General features: G+C 44.8%; 1 protein-coding gene across 1 annotated transcript in view; it reads right to left on the bottom strand.

Moving 5' to 3' along the window:
* Nucleotides 1-17,873, bottom strand: part of znf608 (zinc finger protein 608) — an 89,949-nt gene that overhangs the window by 6,730 nt on the left and 65,346 nt on the right. Inside the window, exons 4-8 of the mRNA XM_049579628.1 lie at nt 11,658-14,115; nt 10,253-10,697; nt 7,118-7,287; nt 6,666-6,813; nt 2,618-2,674 (exon numbers count right to left, since the gene is read on the bottom strand). Coding sequence (XP_049435585.1) covers nt 2,618-2,674; nt 6,666-6,813; nt 7,118-7,287; nt 10,253-10,697; nt 11,658-14,115 — 3,278 coding nt within the window. The remainder of the gene's footprint in view (nt 1-2,617; nt 2,675-6,665; nt 6,814-7,117; nt 7,288-10,252; nt 10,698-11,657; nt 14,116-17,873) is intronic.

Here is a 17,873-nt window from a genome sequence, read left to right as displayed (position 1 = left end):
AACCCACTGAAATGTCAAACTTTGAATGGGCATATCTCATGCCCCGTATGTGGTAGAGACATGAAACTTTGCACAGAGATGCCTCTCCTCATGAGGAACACATTTGCCTCAAGAACCCATAACTTCCGCTTAAATAGATTTTCCACCATTTTGAATTTTTTGAAAAACACTTCAAATGGATCTCTTCCTAGGAAGTTTGAGCGATCTGCATGAAACTGGGTGAACATAATCAAGGAGCAATATCAAAAGTTACCGCTTGGCAAAAGTTGGAAAACTTACAAAAACTTAGCGTGTATAAGGCAATGAATATTGCGGAGGGCGTGGCTCATCACATAAAGGTGTAGAACATCTCAAGGGTTTCACCCATCACCACGCAACTTTGTAGGCATATGACCACACATAATCTGAGGGGACCCCTCCATTATTGAGCCCATCAAACAAAATGGGGGCGCTAGAGAGCTCATTTCTTATCTAGGCCTAACGCCATATGGATTTTTACTAAACTTGGTAGATATGTAGAACAGGACGCCTCAAGGTGACTGGAGAAATTTAACTCTAATTGGCAACTGCGTGGCGCTATAACAACAGAAAAATGCTTCAAAATGGCTAAAATGCGACCGATCGCTGTGGCTCCCCCTGTGGACCAATGTTGGTGTTGTTTCTAATGTTTGGTATGACTAAGTCATGGTATGGTATGCTGTACATAATCACGGAAACTGTCAGTGTGTCATTCTGTCAGTCAGTCATTCTGTCTGTCCCACGTTTTTCTACTCACTGACGTGGTCAATCTATGTGAAACTGCACATAGGCATTGAGGACTGGCATAGGTAGAAGGTGACAAAGCTACCAATGGCTATGGACTAGTTAATTGTTATGCACCAAATCACCAAGACAAATTGACTGTGTGTGCAAATATATTTAGTTTAGCCTCAGAACAAAGAATTTCATTGCAACAGCTGCTCCACTGTAACTGTTGAAAGTTGTAGTAACAACATAAATGTCTTTTCTTCAGGCCTTCAGATAAAGTGACAACACTAAAATGGAAGCTGATACCATAAATAGGTTTACACATACATTAAAATAACCATTCTGACGATCCTTTGTTGTTCAGAGCTAATGAGATAATTAAGTTGTGATTGTAAGAAAACAGTTTATTCATAAGATAAGAAGATGATTAATTAGAGATCTTCAGATTTCAGACGTCAGCTGAAAACTGCTGGAATTCTCCTTCAGTTCTGAGCTGTTGTGTGATTTCATCTGTCAGCATCTCTCCTGTTCATCTCCTCTATTTCACAGCAATTACCATTTATACATAACTGCAGCCTTTGCACCAGTGAGGTAATCATCACATTATGCTGTTTAACGGAGCCGGCAGGTTCCCTCTGCGTTACTTCACTCACTCAGACAAAAGCAGTGATGTATAATGGCCTCTGAAAATATATGGAAACACTGTAAAGTGGGTAATAATGATCTGCTGGATGATCGTTCAGGCAACAAGGCAGAGAGTCGACTGAGCCGAGAGCCTTTATACTCAGGAGATAGATATTTGATTTATTGACCCGCCACACCTCTCCAACACATTCTGCTCCCAGTTTGCATTTTATTAAAGAAATTATTAAGGGCTATTAAACAACTGGGGCTGCATAATCTGCTGTTTTTTTTAATCATCATCATCATCAGTAGAAAACTGCACTGTGAAGTAACTGTTGTTCTTTTATGTTCAGTTCAGTTTGTTCAATAAAAAAGTTGGAATTTTTTTTTAATCCCACAAGCAGCTTGTATTTCAGCAGTGCACTGAAAGCCCCATTGCATTTAATGTCTTTACTGTGACATTCAACATTATCACCTGTTGTCCTCAGACTGTGCAGCACTACAAGCTGTAAAGACATATATAACATATCACCCTGAAGCAAAGACGCTCCCTGAACTCCTGAAACATCTTTACAGAACAACAGGAAACTAGAGGAGCTGCAGATAAATTATGTGTGAACATTAATTGGAATTAAGTTCTCACCACAATCATGAGGTGCTGTTTTATTTTATTATTTAACATGACAGCATTGCATTACACTCAGAGTTTGAGTATCTATCAACCTACCTACTAACCAACCTACCAACCTATCTACCTACATACCAATCAACCAACCAACCAACCAACGAACCTACCTACATACCAACCTACCAATCTACCTACCTACCTACCTACCTACCTACCTACCTATCTACCAACCTACCTATCTACCAACCAACCTACCTACCTACCTATCTACCTACCTACCTATCTACCAACCTACCTACATACCAACCAACCAACCAATCTACCTACCTACCTACCTACCTACCTACCTATCTACCAACCTACCTATCTACCAACCAACCTACCTACCTACCTACCTACCAACCAACCTACCTACATACCAACCAACCAATCTACCTACCTACCTACCTACCTACCTACCTATCTACCAACCTACCTATCTACCTACCTACCTACCTACCTACCTACCTACCTATCTACCTACCTACCTACCTACCTACCTACCTACCTACCTACCTACCTACCTACCTACCTACCTACCTATCTTACACAGTGTAGTGTTCATTATTTCAGACTCACCAGTGGAGGAGTGTCCTGACACCTGCTGACTGGAGACCAGCGACCTGGAGCTCAACCCTTCAACACACAGCAGTAACACCACAGTGAGAAAATCAGCTGTGAAACATTGCAAAATAAAATGTCCTGTAAAGTGTTATTATAACAAAACGCCGACAGCAGCAGATCAACTGTAGCTAAAGTTCAGCTGGCCGTCGACAGGAGATGTATTTTGTTTTTCACAGGTTTTATTCAAAAGACCTGAATAATATGATGGTTGTTATGAAGCACTTGTGATTTTTATGCAAATTAAACAAATCTTATTCTGTTTGTATTCAACATTCTCCTTGAGCCATGAAAAACAACACAAAAAAACATTCAAAGCCTCAGAGGACAAAAACCAGTGCTGGATATTAACACATTTACTCAAATACTATTCTTGAGTGAAATTTGATGTACTTTCACTTTATTCTTTGCATGTTACATGCTACTTTATTATTTGCACTTCATTGATCTAACAGCTTTACTTACCTTACAGAGGAAGATTTCTGTATACAAAATATATGAAGATGCATATACAAGATATGATGCTTTGCTAAGGATTAAAACAGCCAAACTGTAGATACAATTAGAGCTGAAACAATCAGTTGATTAATCAATTAATCCAGTGACAGAAAATTATATTGGCAACTATTTTGATGATGGTGATTTTTCATAAACGAAACATCAAATATTTCAGTGCTACAGGATTTTCTGCCTACTAATCTTTAAAGTTTTGCATAAGTGACATTTGGTAACACTTCATAAGACAGCCCGCGTTTTAGAGTGTAGCTACCTCTCACCCACTATCCCGGGAGTTAGAGCATAATTCCTCCCGGTTACTTATCACATACTTTGCCAGGAGTTAGAGTATAACTCGCGGCCACTTAGCATGTACTTCCCCGGGAGTTAGGGCATAACTCGCGGCCACTTAGCATGTACTTCCCCGGGAGTTAGGGCATAACTCGCGGCCACTTAGCATGTACTTCCCCGGGAGTTAGGGCATAACTCGCGGCCACTTAGCATGTACTTCCCCGGGAGTTAGGGCATAACTCGCGGCCACTTAGCATGTACTTCCCCGGGAGTTAGGGCATAACTCGCGGCCACTTAGCATGTACTTCCCCGGGAGTTAGGGCATAACTCACGGCCACTTAGCATGTACTTCCCCGGGAGTTAGGGTATAACTCGCGGCCACTTAGCATGTACTTCCCCGGGAGTTAGAGTATAACTCGCGGCCACTTAGCATGTACTTCCCCGGGAGTTAGGGTATAACTCGCGGCCACTTAGCATGTACTTCCCGGGAGTTATGAGAGTGAGAATAACTGCGGCCACTTAGCATGTACTTCCCCGGGAGTTAGGGCATAACTCACGGCCACTTAGCATGTACTTCCCCGGGAGTTAGAGTATAACTCGCGGCCACTTAGCATGTACTTCCCCGGGAGTTAGGGCATAACTCGCGGCCACTTAGCATGTACTTCCCTGGGAGTTAGAGTATAACTCGCGGCCACTTAGCATGTACTTCCCCGGGAGTTAGAGTATAACTCGCGGCCACTTAGCATGTACTTCCCCGGGAGTTAGGGTATAACTCACGGCCACTTAGCATGTACTTCCCTGGGAGTTAGAGTATAACTCGCGGCCACTTAGCATGTACTTCCCCGGGAGTTAGGGTATAACTCGCGGCCACTTAGCATGTACTTCCCCGGGAGTTAGGGTATAACTCGCGGCCACTTAGCATGTACTTCCCCGGGAGTTAGGGTATAACTCGCGGTCACTTAGCATGTACTTCCCCGGGAGTTAGGGTATAACTCGCGGTCACTTAGCATGTACTTCCCCGGGAGTTAGGGTATAACTCGCGGTCACTTAGCATGTACTTCCCCGGGAGTTAGGGTATAACTCGCGGTCACTTAGCATGTACTTCCCCGGGAGTTAGGGTATAACTCGCGGTCACTTAGCATGTACTTCCCCGGGAGTTAGGGTATAACTCGCGGCCACTTAGCATGTACTTCCCCAGGAGTTAGGGTATAACTCACGGCCACTTAGCATGTACTTCCCCAGGAGTTAGGGTATAACTCACGGCCACTTAGCATGTACTTCCCCGGGAGTTAGGGTATAACTCGCGGCCACTTAGCATGTACTTCCCCGGGAGTTAGGGTATAACTCGCGGCCACTTAGCATGTACTTCCCCGGGAGTTAGGGTATAACTCATGGCCACTTAGCATGTACTTCCCCAGGAGTTAGGGTATAACTCGCGGCCACTTAGCATGTACTTCCCCGGGAGTTAGGGTGAGAGTGAGAATAACTGAGAAAAACCAGTTGACAGACAAAGGTTGGGTGAAAGATGGATCCATTCTACGAGCAATAACCTCACTAACTGAGCAGAAGTAGTGGTCACCTGATCATTACAGCCAGATGTCTCATAGCAGCCTCCAAAGTACAAAATATGAAACACATTCAGCTTCAGATATAAAGCAGTTCTTTTAGATTTAAAGGTCCAGTGTGTAAGATTTAGGGGGATTTATTGGTAGTGAGGAGTGAGGTGGCACATCAGTGTCTCTCTGAGGCTGTTTGGCATGTTGCAGATGAGCCTCTGGCGCAGCACCTGCTCGGTGTTTACCTTTTTTCTGTGATAACTTAAGCTCCAGACAATCAGGAGGTTTTTACCAGGAGCTGTATTATAGTATTATATTCCTCAGAAGCAGAGATGGGACCAAGTCACAAATGTGCAAGTCTCAAGTAAGTCTCAAGTCTTAACCTTCAAGTCTCAAGTAAGTCCCAAGTCATTTTTTCTTGGGCAAGTCAAGTCAAGTCACAGGTTATGTTTAGTCAAGTCAAGTCCTGTACTAGGTCAAGTCAAGTCAAAGTCAAGTCACCTTATTATTGTAATTTTACCTGCAGAATCTGATCTTAATAAAGTGAAAAGACAAGATATAAGTAACTGTCAGTAAACATTGACTTCATCGCTGCAATTTTTACTTTGCAGGGACGACCCCCATGCGTGTACACGCGCACACACACACACACACACACACACACACACTGGGGTTAATGTTAGCAAATAAATTAAAAAACAAGTTCCACCAAACCGACCTGCCCCCCCACCCTCGTATCGTATCAAGCTAACGTTAGCTAACTACCGACTAACCAGATAATATTAGCTAATTGACAAGCACTTACTGGGCAGAATGGCTCTTCAAATGACGAACAAAGTTTGAAGTTGTCGTCTGGCTGTCCAACATGTTTATGCCGCACTGTGCTGTTCGTCTTTTGCCGTAATAATGGTCATTCCGAAAGCCGAGGACGATGACTCTCAGTACCCCTCCCGCTGACATGTTGATGCCTATCTGATATAAGAGGGCCTGTTTCTCCAATAAACCCGTAAGGTACCTGGAGAGGGCATGACTGATTGACAGGGTAGTGATCCAATCATGACAACGCCATTCTCAGCCTGCGCTCCTACCGGGTAATCAACATTATTTTTTAAATTAATTTATTAATTTTATATTCTAACCGAAAACATGATGTGAATAACACTCAAGTCATTCAAGTCATCGTGTCTCAAGTCAAATCAAGTCCCGAGTCTTTAACTTCCAAGTCCGAGTCAAGTCTCAAGTCTTTTATTTTTTGTCAAGTCAAGTCACAAGTCATCAAAACAGCGACACGAGTCCAAGTCACAATGACTCGAGTCCCCATCTCTGCTCAGAGGTCTCCTCCTCTCCAAAACAAACAGACCCGGTGATTTAAACCGGTAAAAACACTGTTTTTCCGAGGCTGCTCATCACAGAGGGACTGCAAACTACGGTGGCTGACACAAAAATGTCAGTGTCCCTATCTAGAGCTAGTTTGTCCTTTCTCGTAGAAGAGGACCTGCTCCCTGTGTAGATATAAACAGCTCATTCTAAGGTAACCAAAACACAACGATTCTTATTTTTAGGTGATTATACACTAAAGAAAACACACTTATTATATTATATTCTATGTCTGCCAATAACTAATAACACTAATAACATGTTGGGGTGAGCGTGTGTTGTCGTACCTTGGTAGATGTCGTACTGTCCTGACATCAGGTTGTAGCTCATACCCAGGTGTGTGTGATGGTGTGTGTGGAGGTGTCGGGCGAATGACACGTGGTTCCTCTCTCGCTCTGTCTCTCTTTCTCCCTCGGGGGAACCCTTCTCGCCGGGCTGTTTGAACACACACATACACGCACACACACACACATCTGGTTTTACACCTTTTCTGAAACGTTTCCCGTCTGAACTTTTTCTTTGTGATGTACACCTTCATGAGATATCTTTAGTCCCGTGGTGTCGTTACTTCAAACCCACAGTCATTTGAAGAACCTCGTCATGTACTTGATGACATTGAAAAGCACTTGAAGAAGTAGAAATGTGAAATATATTGTTGGGTTTTTAACATTTTAACATCTGCACTACTTTACATGTTTGATTCAGTGTGTGTGTGGCAGTGAAGTGAGTGGCGTCTCACAGCAGGTGATTTTCCGTGGTACTGATGGCTCTGCTGCTGCAGCAGCTCCATGGCCGAGGATGAGGACGAGTCACCGCTCTGTTTGCTGCTCACCGCTCCTCCTCTGCCAGGTGGAGTCACCTCCGACTCCTCCCTGCCCGCTGTCTTACCGTACAGAGGGTAGTGGAAACCTGGTGGACGCAAACACACACACACACACACACACAGCCACAGACAAAGAAACATACACACACACACACACATACAGTGACTTTACATCGCTTTCTTAAACAAAAGATTTGTACATATTGAAGCCTTCGGCTGCCATCTTTAAAGATACAGTCCCAGCTTAGCGCCCCCTACAAGATGTTAGGAGCTATAATAACATCAGGGAGTGTGTCTTTAATGTGTGTACGAGTGCCTTGCATGGCACTTAATACATAAAGTACTTTACAGAACTGAACTTGACATAAAGACACAGTAGATGCTACAAGTGCTTCGCAGTACCACTTTTCCCCTGGCTTTATGATTTACAGTATACATTTAAATTTGTTCTCTGCTCCTTTTATGCTTCAGAATTGTTGCATTAAAATCCCTCTTTAAAGAAAAGGGATGGATCTGATCCCTTATAAAGGTAAATTAATTTTTCATTAAAGGTGCAAATTCAGCAGCAGCTTAGATATCTGGTAAGTTTTATGGGTTCATTCCATATTTGGGGTTAACTTACACGCATTATATCATATTAAGAGGTTTCTGAATGAATTAAGGGGGTTAAGGGGTTAAAACTTCTACATTTCTACTGCAATTACAAAATAAGTCTTTAAAGGTAAAATTAGGGGATGGCATTGGTACCATCTGCACTGGTGATTTAATGCAGAAGCTCTGAATTTCAAAGGGCCTCTGAATGTCTATTACTAGTATAGAAATATTATAATAAAATAATAATAATAGTCAGGGGGGTTGATGTCATAGATTCTGTTTACCAATTGGCCAGTTTGGTGTTAATGCTGATATTTGCTGACACTGACTGGCTAGTTTGGTACTGCAGTGTTGCAACATTATGAACTCAGATGACTCTTGAATAAAAACAAAAACAAAAAAACAAGGTGGAATATCATGAGAAACATGACAGCGGTGCCAACGTCCAGAAAATGAGAAAAAAATGTGTTAAGTTTGTTTAAGTTTAATATAATTCATAGACACCAAAGTTAATTACATTTTTTTAAAAAGACTCAAAGCTACGCAGCACAAGTTGCGAGTCATGTAACTCAGCAACCCAACAACTCAGCAGTGGTTAGCGCTAACGTTAGCATGATGCCTCAAGAGAATGGCATTAGCCAAGAAGCAGACAAACAGATCTCTGTATCTTAATTTGTGCAGAAGTGCAAACACTGGCACTGCCAGGGTCACACAATGACTCAGACACAACTGAAACAAGTGCTTCCTCAGCAGGTCACTTGCTGCTCAGGACACAGAGGGGAAGCTTCTGCAGAGTGCAAAAGCAAAGTGGACAAACTACTGAAGGTGACACTGACGACACTGACACTGGTAAAGAGGGAGATTCCTTTGACGTCCTCTCGCTCGGCCCTCTCAACCGCCGTGTCTCCACTGAGAGAGCGGAGTAGGAGGAAGGTTCCTGTAAAGTTACCGGGCTCTGTGTGACGTAATGGTTGCGCGACCATTTTGACCGGGGCGACGTAGGGGCGTAGGGATGCTGTTAGCGGTGTCTGTAATAACTCTGGTCACGGTCCGTGAAAAAATTTTTTTTTCCAGCGGATGTCTTAGTTACAACATGATTGAGCTAACTGGAGTAGTTTCATGTTGTATCCAACAACGGGAGGCTTTTAACAGATGATGTCCTGATGTTAGCTTAGCTCTGCTGTTTGTAGTGATGCTTTCTAGACATCGTGATTTCCCAAAACTGAATAAATACCACACATAGCAACACAAAACTGCTTTGCTAGCTCAATCATGTTGTAACTAAGATATCTGCTGGAAAAAATATTTTTTTCACGGACCGTTTATTGAGTTATTACAGACACCGCTAACAGCTAACGGTTAGCCTAGCTAAACTACGATAACCATGTTGTTATTTACAAAATGTCACATCCCGCCTTGAGTATATCCAATCAGCACCGTCCCAGCCAGGAGTTTTTCGGGGCCGTTCTGAGTACCTACTCCGAGGCAGGGACTTGTTTAGCCCCTGTAAAAGTTCCGGTACTTTGTCCTTCGGGGGTGGTTCCTGCGGTGGAGACACGCACCAACGGCCCCGGCCCCGTAAAATTACCCCGAAGTTCCTGCGGTGGTTGGTGCTTACTGGGACAAAGTGGGGGACTGGTTCCGGAACTGGACTTTGCGGAGTTTATCAGGAATTTTGCTGCCAAGAAAAGCATATCAGCTTACAGTGGAACTTAGTGTTAAATAGTTAAAGTTAAATAAATAATGTTGTAATGAATTAAAATGAAGTAGTTAGAAAAAGTTGAATAAAATAATGTTGTAATAAAGTTAAATAAAATATTGTTGTAATGAATTTTTAAAAATACTGTTATAATAAAGTTAAATAAAGAAATGTTGTAATATTGTTTAGGCAATGCTGTAATAAAGTTAGATAAAGTCTTGTATAATGAAATAAATCAAAGCGGAATCAGTGTTGCTTTTATTTTTTCGTTTTGCCTCAGGTGAACAGTTAGCTGTTAGCAGTTAGCAGAAAGGTAAACCATAACAGTGGCACTGTAAACGAGGGGATTTATTCACTGTGAGCTGCAAAGACACGAACTGCTCTCCAGGTCGTATTTCAATAATATTTGCATGTCGCACTGGTGCAACTATGGTCGCAGTCTGGAGCCCTGCAGATCCAAAAAACACAAGCCTCGCCTACTCACACACTCTCGCCCAGGTTAGAGTGATTTGGATGGGCAGGAGAGTGTGTGACATATCATGTTTGTGCCGGTGGCAAAAAATAAATTAAGTGACAATTTGTAAATGATATTCGGGATAAAATCATTTCATACATCTCATGTGGAACAAGCTGTCATACATTGAGTATAATTGACATATCGTAGCCTAACTCTCGGCAAGAAAGCAAATCAGCCTCTTTACCCAAAATGTCAAACTACTTCCCATTAAGTAACCCCAAACCATCCCTCAGACTCTTACCTGGGTAGTTGTGCACCAGGGTTGGGGACACCCCTCTGTAGGAGCCCCCGCCGCTCTCACACATCGCCAGGTAAGGTGGGTAGGAGGAGTGCTGGTACTGGATGTAGGGCTGCTGGGGGGTCATGGGAGGAGACACTGCCGCCCGGGCATTCTGGGACTCCTCAGCCAGCCCTCCCATTGGCTCCTGGCCTTGATCATCCAGCCCGTCCAGCCTGTCTGAATCCTCCATGTCGATGGTGGGTGGGAGATCGTGGACCCTGGCTTTTTTAGCGTCTCCGCCCACTCCTCCACCTCCTCCTGAGGTCATCTTGGCCCCGGCAGGCTCCACGGTAGCTCCCCATTCTTTCCCCCTGTCTGCTTCACCCTCCTCGGCCTCCTCTCCGTGTTGTAGCTCTGAGTATTTGCTGTGAGCGAGGCAGTGAGCCCAGGCCGGGCCGTCTGAGGGCTAGATCGATGGGGACAAGTGTTGGTGCGAGTTGCAGTGTTTCCCCTATAATTCTTTGTTAACAGTGGTGGGTGGGAGTCATTTTGGGGTCACTTCGGTCCATGTCTCTGTCCCAGTTTTGTTTATATGGCCAGTTGCAGAGCTAAAATACCTATTTCAACTGCATGTTAGCCCTTTAGCATTTTGTCTCTTATGTGTTTTTTTAGAGGCTAATTTAGGACTTTCATTTGTACATTTTCTTTTTAGCAGGGGTGGAGAATTTCTTGCTGCGGCGGCCCACCGCTGCTGAATGACTATAGAGGAAACACTGTGTGAACAGAACCATAGACAGACCATCTATCACTGGCTCTGGGTGTGATGTTGATGAAGGATGACGACGTTTCAACAGCAGGCGGCCATTCAGAGGTGGGATGTAAGGAGAGTGGCGTCCCCGTTCAATGACACGAATCAAGACACGTCTTACACATGATCAACTGCAGAATTTCGGCCAAAACTGAAGGATAAAATGACCTCGCAAACATTCAATTCATACAACCTTTTTTACATGACCCAGCATGGCTAGCGGTTAAACGCATCGTGAGATGGTTAAGAATCTGTACAAGCTCTCTGAAAAAGCAGCTCATATAAAAACCAACACTTACGTATTAGAAATGTTTCTCTTGTCTCTTTATGTGTTTATGTTTTACATTTACAGCTAAAGTTGGAATTACACATTAAAAACATTTGCATCCATCAAATCAAACCAGACGATTTTGATTTCAACCAAAATGACTAAAGTTGTATGTCAGAGTAGAGCTACAGCACCACAGAAGCCACATGGTCTTTGTTATTAGCACCTATTGGTTTTAGCTGTACACAACGTGTGATTAATCTCTTTGTGACACTCAACAACAGTCATTAAAGCACACCAACAACACCATCAGCGGCGGCGGCAGGTTATAGACAGAGGGAGAAACTTACACTGGAATAGGAAACATTTGAGTCCAGATCTGTCTGACTGTTTGGGTTGTGGAGTGATGAAGAAGAGGAAGAGGAAGGTGACTTGATGTCGTCGCAGTCTTTCATCGAGACCTGGTGCTGGTCCACCATGCCACCGTGCACCGCCTTTACGCCCAGACCCTGTCCCCTTTCTCCCCTCTCACTCAACTCCACGTAGGACAGGACAGGTTTGGGACAGCAACCTTTAGCACCGTCTGGACCTTTACCTAGCATGGATCCACCGGTTGAACCCCCAACCATGTGTTTATCGTCCTCACTGTCTCTCACCCCCTGTCCCCTCTCGCCCCTCTGCTTGGCACCGTGTGTCTGATCACAGCATTTGGAGGCCAGTAACAGTTTCTGGTCCATGTACAGTCCTCTGGAGTACTGGCCGTAATACAGCGACTGGGCCAAGGCGGTCTGGGTCTGACTCATAGCAAGCTGGAGCTGAGACTGAGGTGGCCCGTCGCCTTTCTTTGAGTCCGAAAACTCATGGGAAGAGCTTTTGTCATCCTCTTTCATGTCTTCCTTTCTGTCCTTCCCTTTGCCGTCGAGGGCTGAGCTTTTGTGGAAAGCAACGCTGCTGCTGTTTGACCTGTCCGACTGCATGTACCCCTGCAGGTAGTAGGGCTCATAGCTGTGGTAGTATGGGGATTGGGGGTCTTTTGATGGTGGGGCGGATGCTGCGGACGGGGTTTTACCAGAGTTACCATGGTTACCGTTGGAGCTCACCTCTGAAGAGACCGAAGAGGCGGACTTGGATCTGATTCCATCCGAGCGGCATTCGGAAGATCCCCCGTCATCCCCGGCATCTGAGATGTCAGAGTAGGCGGGGCTGTTGTTCTTGCTGTCTGCTGCCAGGCAACTACCAGCAGAGTCAAGCCGCGATGAGCCACCAATGGACGGACTGGGGGCGTTGTCGGTGAAGGTGTACACCTTATCGGCCTCAGCTCGGATGCTGGCCATCCTGCTCTCCTGGCTCTCCGTGAGTCCGTTCATTACATCCTGCTTACTGAGGTGCTCCTTCAGAAGGCTGCCAGAAATCTCTTTGACACCAATTTTGGAACCACAGCCATCTTCCATTTTGATTCCGCTGCTGTCACCATTAGGCGTCCTGGTTTGCGCATCTTTGTTGTGTTTGTCCTTCAGCCTCCGTTTCTCCTTCTTCCTGGTCTCTTTGCTGCAGGTGACCAGGGTGGCTTTGACAAGGCTCGGTTCCACAACGATGCTCAGCTTTGGTTTGATGGGTTTCAGGGGAAGGTTTTTACTGGTGAGGCCCACGGCTGCCATGGGTGAGGGCTGCTGTGAGGCGGCAGTATCTGCTGTGCCGGTCGGATACCCCGTGTTGGGAATGGCGATCAGCTTGGGGGGAGCAGGGGCCGGAGCGATTGGCCGGTTGGTCCGTGACTTGGACAGCTTCTCCACCTTCCCGTTGGCCTTCTTGCCCTTGTCACATGCACCTCCCTTTTTGTCGATCAAGCCTTCAGCTTCCAGCTTGGGCATCTCGACCGTGGAATTCCTGTCTGGGACCATGCAGTTCTCCAGAACCACGGTCATGTTGGAGATGATGGGCAGATTGCTGAGGTCATCAATCAGTCCATCTTTCAGCAGTGAGGTTCTTCTGGTCTTGGGGTTGGCTGAGGGGCTGTGGTCAGTACTGAGGAGTAGCCGTCTGTTTTTAGGAGACCCCACCGTGGTCACCTTATATAAGGGAGCAGGTTTCTTGGAGGAGCTGTTGGCATTAGTGCTGTTTGTCTCTGAGAGGTCATATGTCATGTTGCTGATGGTGTCCTCACAGTCTGATAGTCGTTCCTCACTCTCTCCGTCCTTCAGGGGCTCCAGCTCCGGCTTCCGCTGCTCCTCAGCTTCCAGGTGTGCATGAGTCTGGTGGTAGCGCAGGCCGTTGATGTGCTTGTAGCGTTTAGTGCAGTTGGGGTGGGGGCAGTCGATGAGGATGGGTGGGGGAGGTGGTGAGGAGGCACAACCTCCTCCAGGGTCCATGAACGAGGGGTCTGATTTGCCCTGTGGCGTGGATGGGGCACTGCGGGATTTGGCCCGGATCCTCTTCCCATTCCCGTTTTTGATGTCATCAGAGGAGACCAGGCTGAGGTCCAGGTCAGCTGGCGGTTTGTTCTTTCGCTTCCCGGAGGACAGAGAGGAGGTGCTGTTGGTAGGTTTCACCTCCTCCACAGTGAAGAAAGAAGGAGGTGTTCGGCAGTTGCTGTTGATGAGGTTTAAGCTTCCTCTCCGTCCTTTGCTGTGGATGGGTGCGGTGGCTCCAGCCACACCACCTCCACGGCTCCTGTGCTGGGACAGACCCCTGACTTTGGCAGCAGGGGCCGGCTCAACGCAGGGCCGCTCGGCCATGGCCATTCGCATCCGCTTGCCCCGGCCACGCCCACCTGGCAACTCAGGGTCACTGGAGGGAGACTCACAAAACCTGGACAGAGGAGGAGAAAGAAATGGATTCAGAAGAGAAATTCTCTTAATAATCACTTACTCAGAGATGAGACAGGCCGTACTGTGACATGTCTTGTTTTATTGTTTCGTATTGCATTAACACAATATTTATTGTGACCAGTTGCAGCCGCTAAAAAGAGGGCGCACATGCAGCACTCCACCAGCCACAAAGCTTAATCTAGAGTCAGAAAATTATGATTAGATATTTGAAATAAACAAATGAATGTGCCTCCTGGCTCCCTAACAGTCAAGATGGCAGTGAACATAACAGACTGATGACTTGATCTTGTAACGCGACTAACTTTTCTACGGATGTCCATTTTTGAGCCACAACAAAGGCCAAAATGTGGCCCGCAACAGATGGTAAGGCTTTTTATTTTAGCTGAGCCAATTACCAGTCAACTGACGCCCCCTAGTGGGCAGTTAAGAGGAGTGAGGAGTCAGCATCAGTCCTTGAGTGCACAGTCATAAATGTGCACACAAAATTTTTGGCTGATTGGTCCAGTAGTTTGCGACATTAGCTGTGGACAGGCAGATAAACACACACACACACACACACACACACACACACACACGGCCAAATGCATTAAGGGGGTAATATGGAAACCACCATAAAAAACAGACATAAATATTGGGATTGTAGTCAATGAAAGAAAATCTTTGTCAACTAAAATTCTACTGACTCCTCAATCAACCAATTCAATGGAGGACGAAAATCTGTAATCTGTAATGTCTAGATGAATTAAATGAGCCGCAGTGCACTGAGTGCACTCTATCTGGTCACGTTGTGTGTCCAGCAAAGTATTTTTCCTTGATGCCAGTGAATATATTGAATCCTGTGCAGTGGAGCATGTCTTTACACTGTACTACAAATGCCAGCAGTGTGACAAGGCACAAAGTGTCTAAGTGTGTTCTGTGTGAGCGTTTGTTTGTGTTTTTTTGGTTCCAAAGTTGAAAAATGCTGTGCTCATCACGTCACTTTTTACTCCTTAATTCAGAACAAGCACTCTACCTTGTGCTGGCGTTTTTACTTCAGCGGATATTCTGTATCATAGCAACAAGGTGCAACCAAAATGTCTCAGCTGCCTCCAAAGCGCTCTTGTGCTCCCAGCTCGACATTTTCAGAGGAGCACCTGGTGTTTTCAGCTGGGAAAAACTCTTTGGGGACATGCATGGTCTTATGAAAATAACACCAGAGACTGTCCGACCGGTAAGAATTCAACCCGGTCTCACTCTGAAGTCGTTGAATACCTGCACTTTGACAGTGATGTCCCATGTTACATCGGCATGATACACGGCCAGTCGCTGTTATTGTTTAATCGCACCCAGCAGCGTCAGGGGGAAACAAGGGGAGACAACAATGTAAGTTAAAGGAGTGGAAGTCCAAGAAGTGTGGGCAGACGGGGTGGTGAATGGGTCCAACAACCACCGCCTCTCACCAAGGAGGCCAGTGTTTGCTTCCTATAAGACTGTAAATCCAAACCCTGTTCTTTTAACCGAACCTAACCACGTGTGTTTGTTGTTGAAGGAAAAAAAGCATCAGTTTGCAGTGTTGTATCGATGTAGTGCTTTTATTTTGAAAGAGACTGTATGCAAACTGTACATTTCCTGTGAAAACAGAAGTGTATTTTGAAAACAGACAATGCATGTAACAGGCTGAAGTTGACACAGAGTCCCAGAACGTCAACAACCAACACACCCAGGGTACCTTGGACGTCATATGTGGACGTGGAAAGTCCATGACCAAACGTGGACATGTGACGAGGTCGGAGTGAGAATGTGTTGGAGAGTTTGGTTGAAGAAGAGCATGTCGACCAGCTGACCAGAAGGTGCCAGGCTTCAGATGATTAAAACACATTTTAACCTCTTTAAACTAAATTAAGTATTAGATTAGGGTCTTAGGTCTAGGGGACACATTGTGGTAGTTTTATTTGCTACTTTAGTCTTGTTATCTTAGAACATTGTGTTCTTTCACAGTGTATCACTTCATATTGTTTTGTTTCATACTGTCTCACTTCACGTTGTGTTGTGTCCTATCGAGTGTCATGTTAAGCTTTTTCAATCCTGATGGATAAACTGAAAAACACATCAAACAATCAAAGCTGAAAACTGAAAACAAAGCTGTTTTCTTGTTGAAGCTGTTGTTCTTGAAAGGTTTTAACCTGAGAACAACTTGTTTCTATCGTCACCCAGATTGAACTCTTGTTCCGTCAGACAAAAAAAATTGGAAGATAACAGATTATCATTCAAGGTTCATGGGGACCACTTTACCCAGACGTCAAGGATAAAAATTGATTTTTTTTTCTGCACAAAGCCTGCTTCTCTTTTGATAACATAAAAAACCTGTACGATCCACACAGTTATCTCTGTATTTGATATTGAGACATTTTGTATTCACATGCCGTCCTTTCTACTTTGAAGTCCTTTGATGCTGTTTTCCAGAGCGCCTCACACTGAAGTTGCTTCTCCACACTCACATATTGTTATTTATATCAAAAAACTGTCTGCTGGGATAAGGAAAATGCACTGCTTTATATCTATCTACACAGTGAGACTCTATATTTGAAGATGGACCCTGAGCGGTACATATGTGCTGGCCTTTTAATGTATTATTATGACACTGCGTCACAGGAGTCTATGAATATATTCTGACCTTGGAAAGACTGTTTTGGGGTGTTAATCACCTTATTAATGGAACAGACTGCAAAGCACGTCGAGACTAGACTTTCTTGTCCCCCTCTGTGATTTTAGAACGATGATATCTCACTTTTCCTATGATGTTTGTAATTGCTTTTTTACATCAGTGTGTCCCTGTGAATGTCACTGAAGCTGCCGGAATGTCCGACGGAAATTTTATGGATTTTCTTTGGCGTTTCAAGGTTATTTGTTGCTCTCAAGTCTCTATTTAAAACTTGGATCGATTGAGTGATGTTGTCCAGATGATTTCCAACAATTCAACTTGCCAGATTAAAAGGATAGTTCAGATTTTTTTTAAAATGGGTGCTGTATGAGGTACTTATCTATGGACAGTATATAACAAACAGCTGAGTCAGTCGGCACGCCCCCAGTTTGGAGAAGCAGGCTGGAGTCCGACATGGAGGCTAAGCAATGTACTGCTGCGGATGGGGGTCAGTAACACAATGCATTTTAGCCACCTAATAAAGACAAATCAATATCAGTTTGTGTACGTATTGAGAGTATTTTCAATGGGAGAATATTGCCCAGACTCCATTAAGACCTTCGACCACAAAATTTTAATCCGTTTATTCTTCAGTCCAAGTGGATGTTTGTGCTCTTGAGATATCGCGCCCAACAGAATGACATGGATGCAAGGTCACAGAGACCTTGACTTTTTAATAACCAAAATCTAATTAGTTCATCATTTAGTCCAAGTGAACATGTTTGCCAACTTTGAAGAAAAAAGAAACCAACACATTCTCACTCAGAAGTTGTTGAACATCAGTGTTTGGTCAGTGACCTCCGGTGTCAGAAAGAAGCTGTCCTTTCACATTGGCATGACACACAGCCGGTTGCCGTTATTGATTAATGGCGCCCGGCAGCATCAGGGGGAAACTCGTCTGGTCAACAACGAATGTTAAGTCAGAGTAGGGCAGGTGGAAGGGGCGGTGGATGGGTCCAACAACCACCGACTTTCACCCGGGAGGCCGGTGTTTGCTTCCCCGTATGATTGTAAACCCTGTTTACAATTTGCAGTATTATACTGACGCAGTACATTTA

The sequence above is a fragment of the Epinephelus fuscoguttatus genome, linkage group LG6 (assembly GCF_011397635.1).
Source record: "Epinephelus fuscoguttatus linkage group LG6, E.fuscoguttatus.final_Chr_v1".
NCBI lineage: Eukaryota > Metazoa > Chordata > Actinopteri > Perciformes > Serranidae > Epinephelus > Epinephelus fuscoguttatus.
Note: the sequence above shows the minus strand (reverse complement) of the source record. Positions and strands in the feature narration are given on the sequence as shown.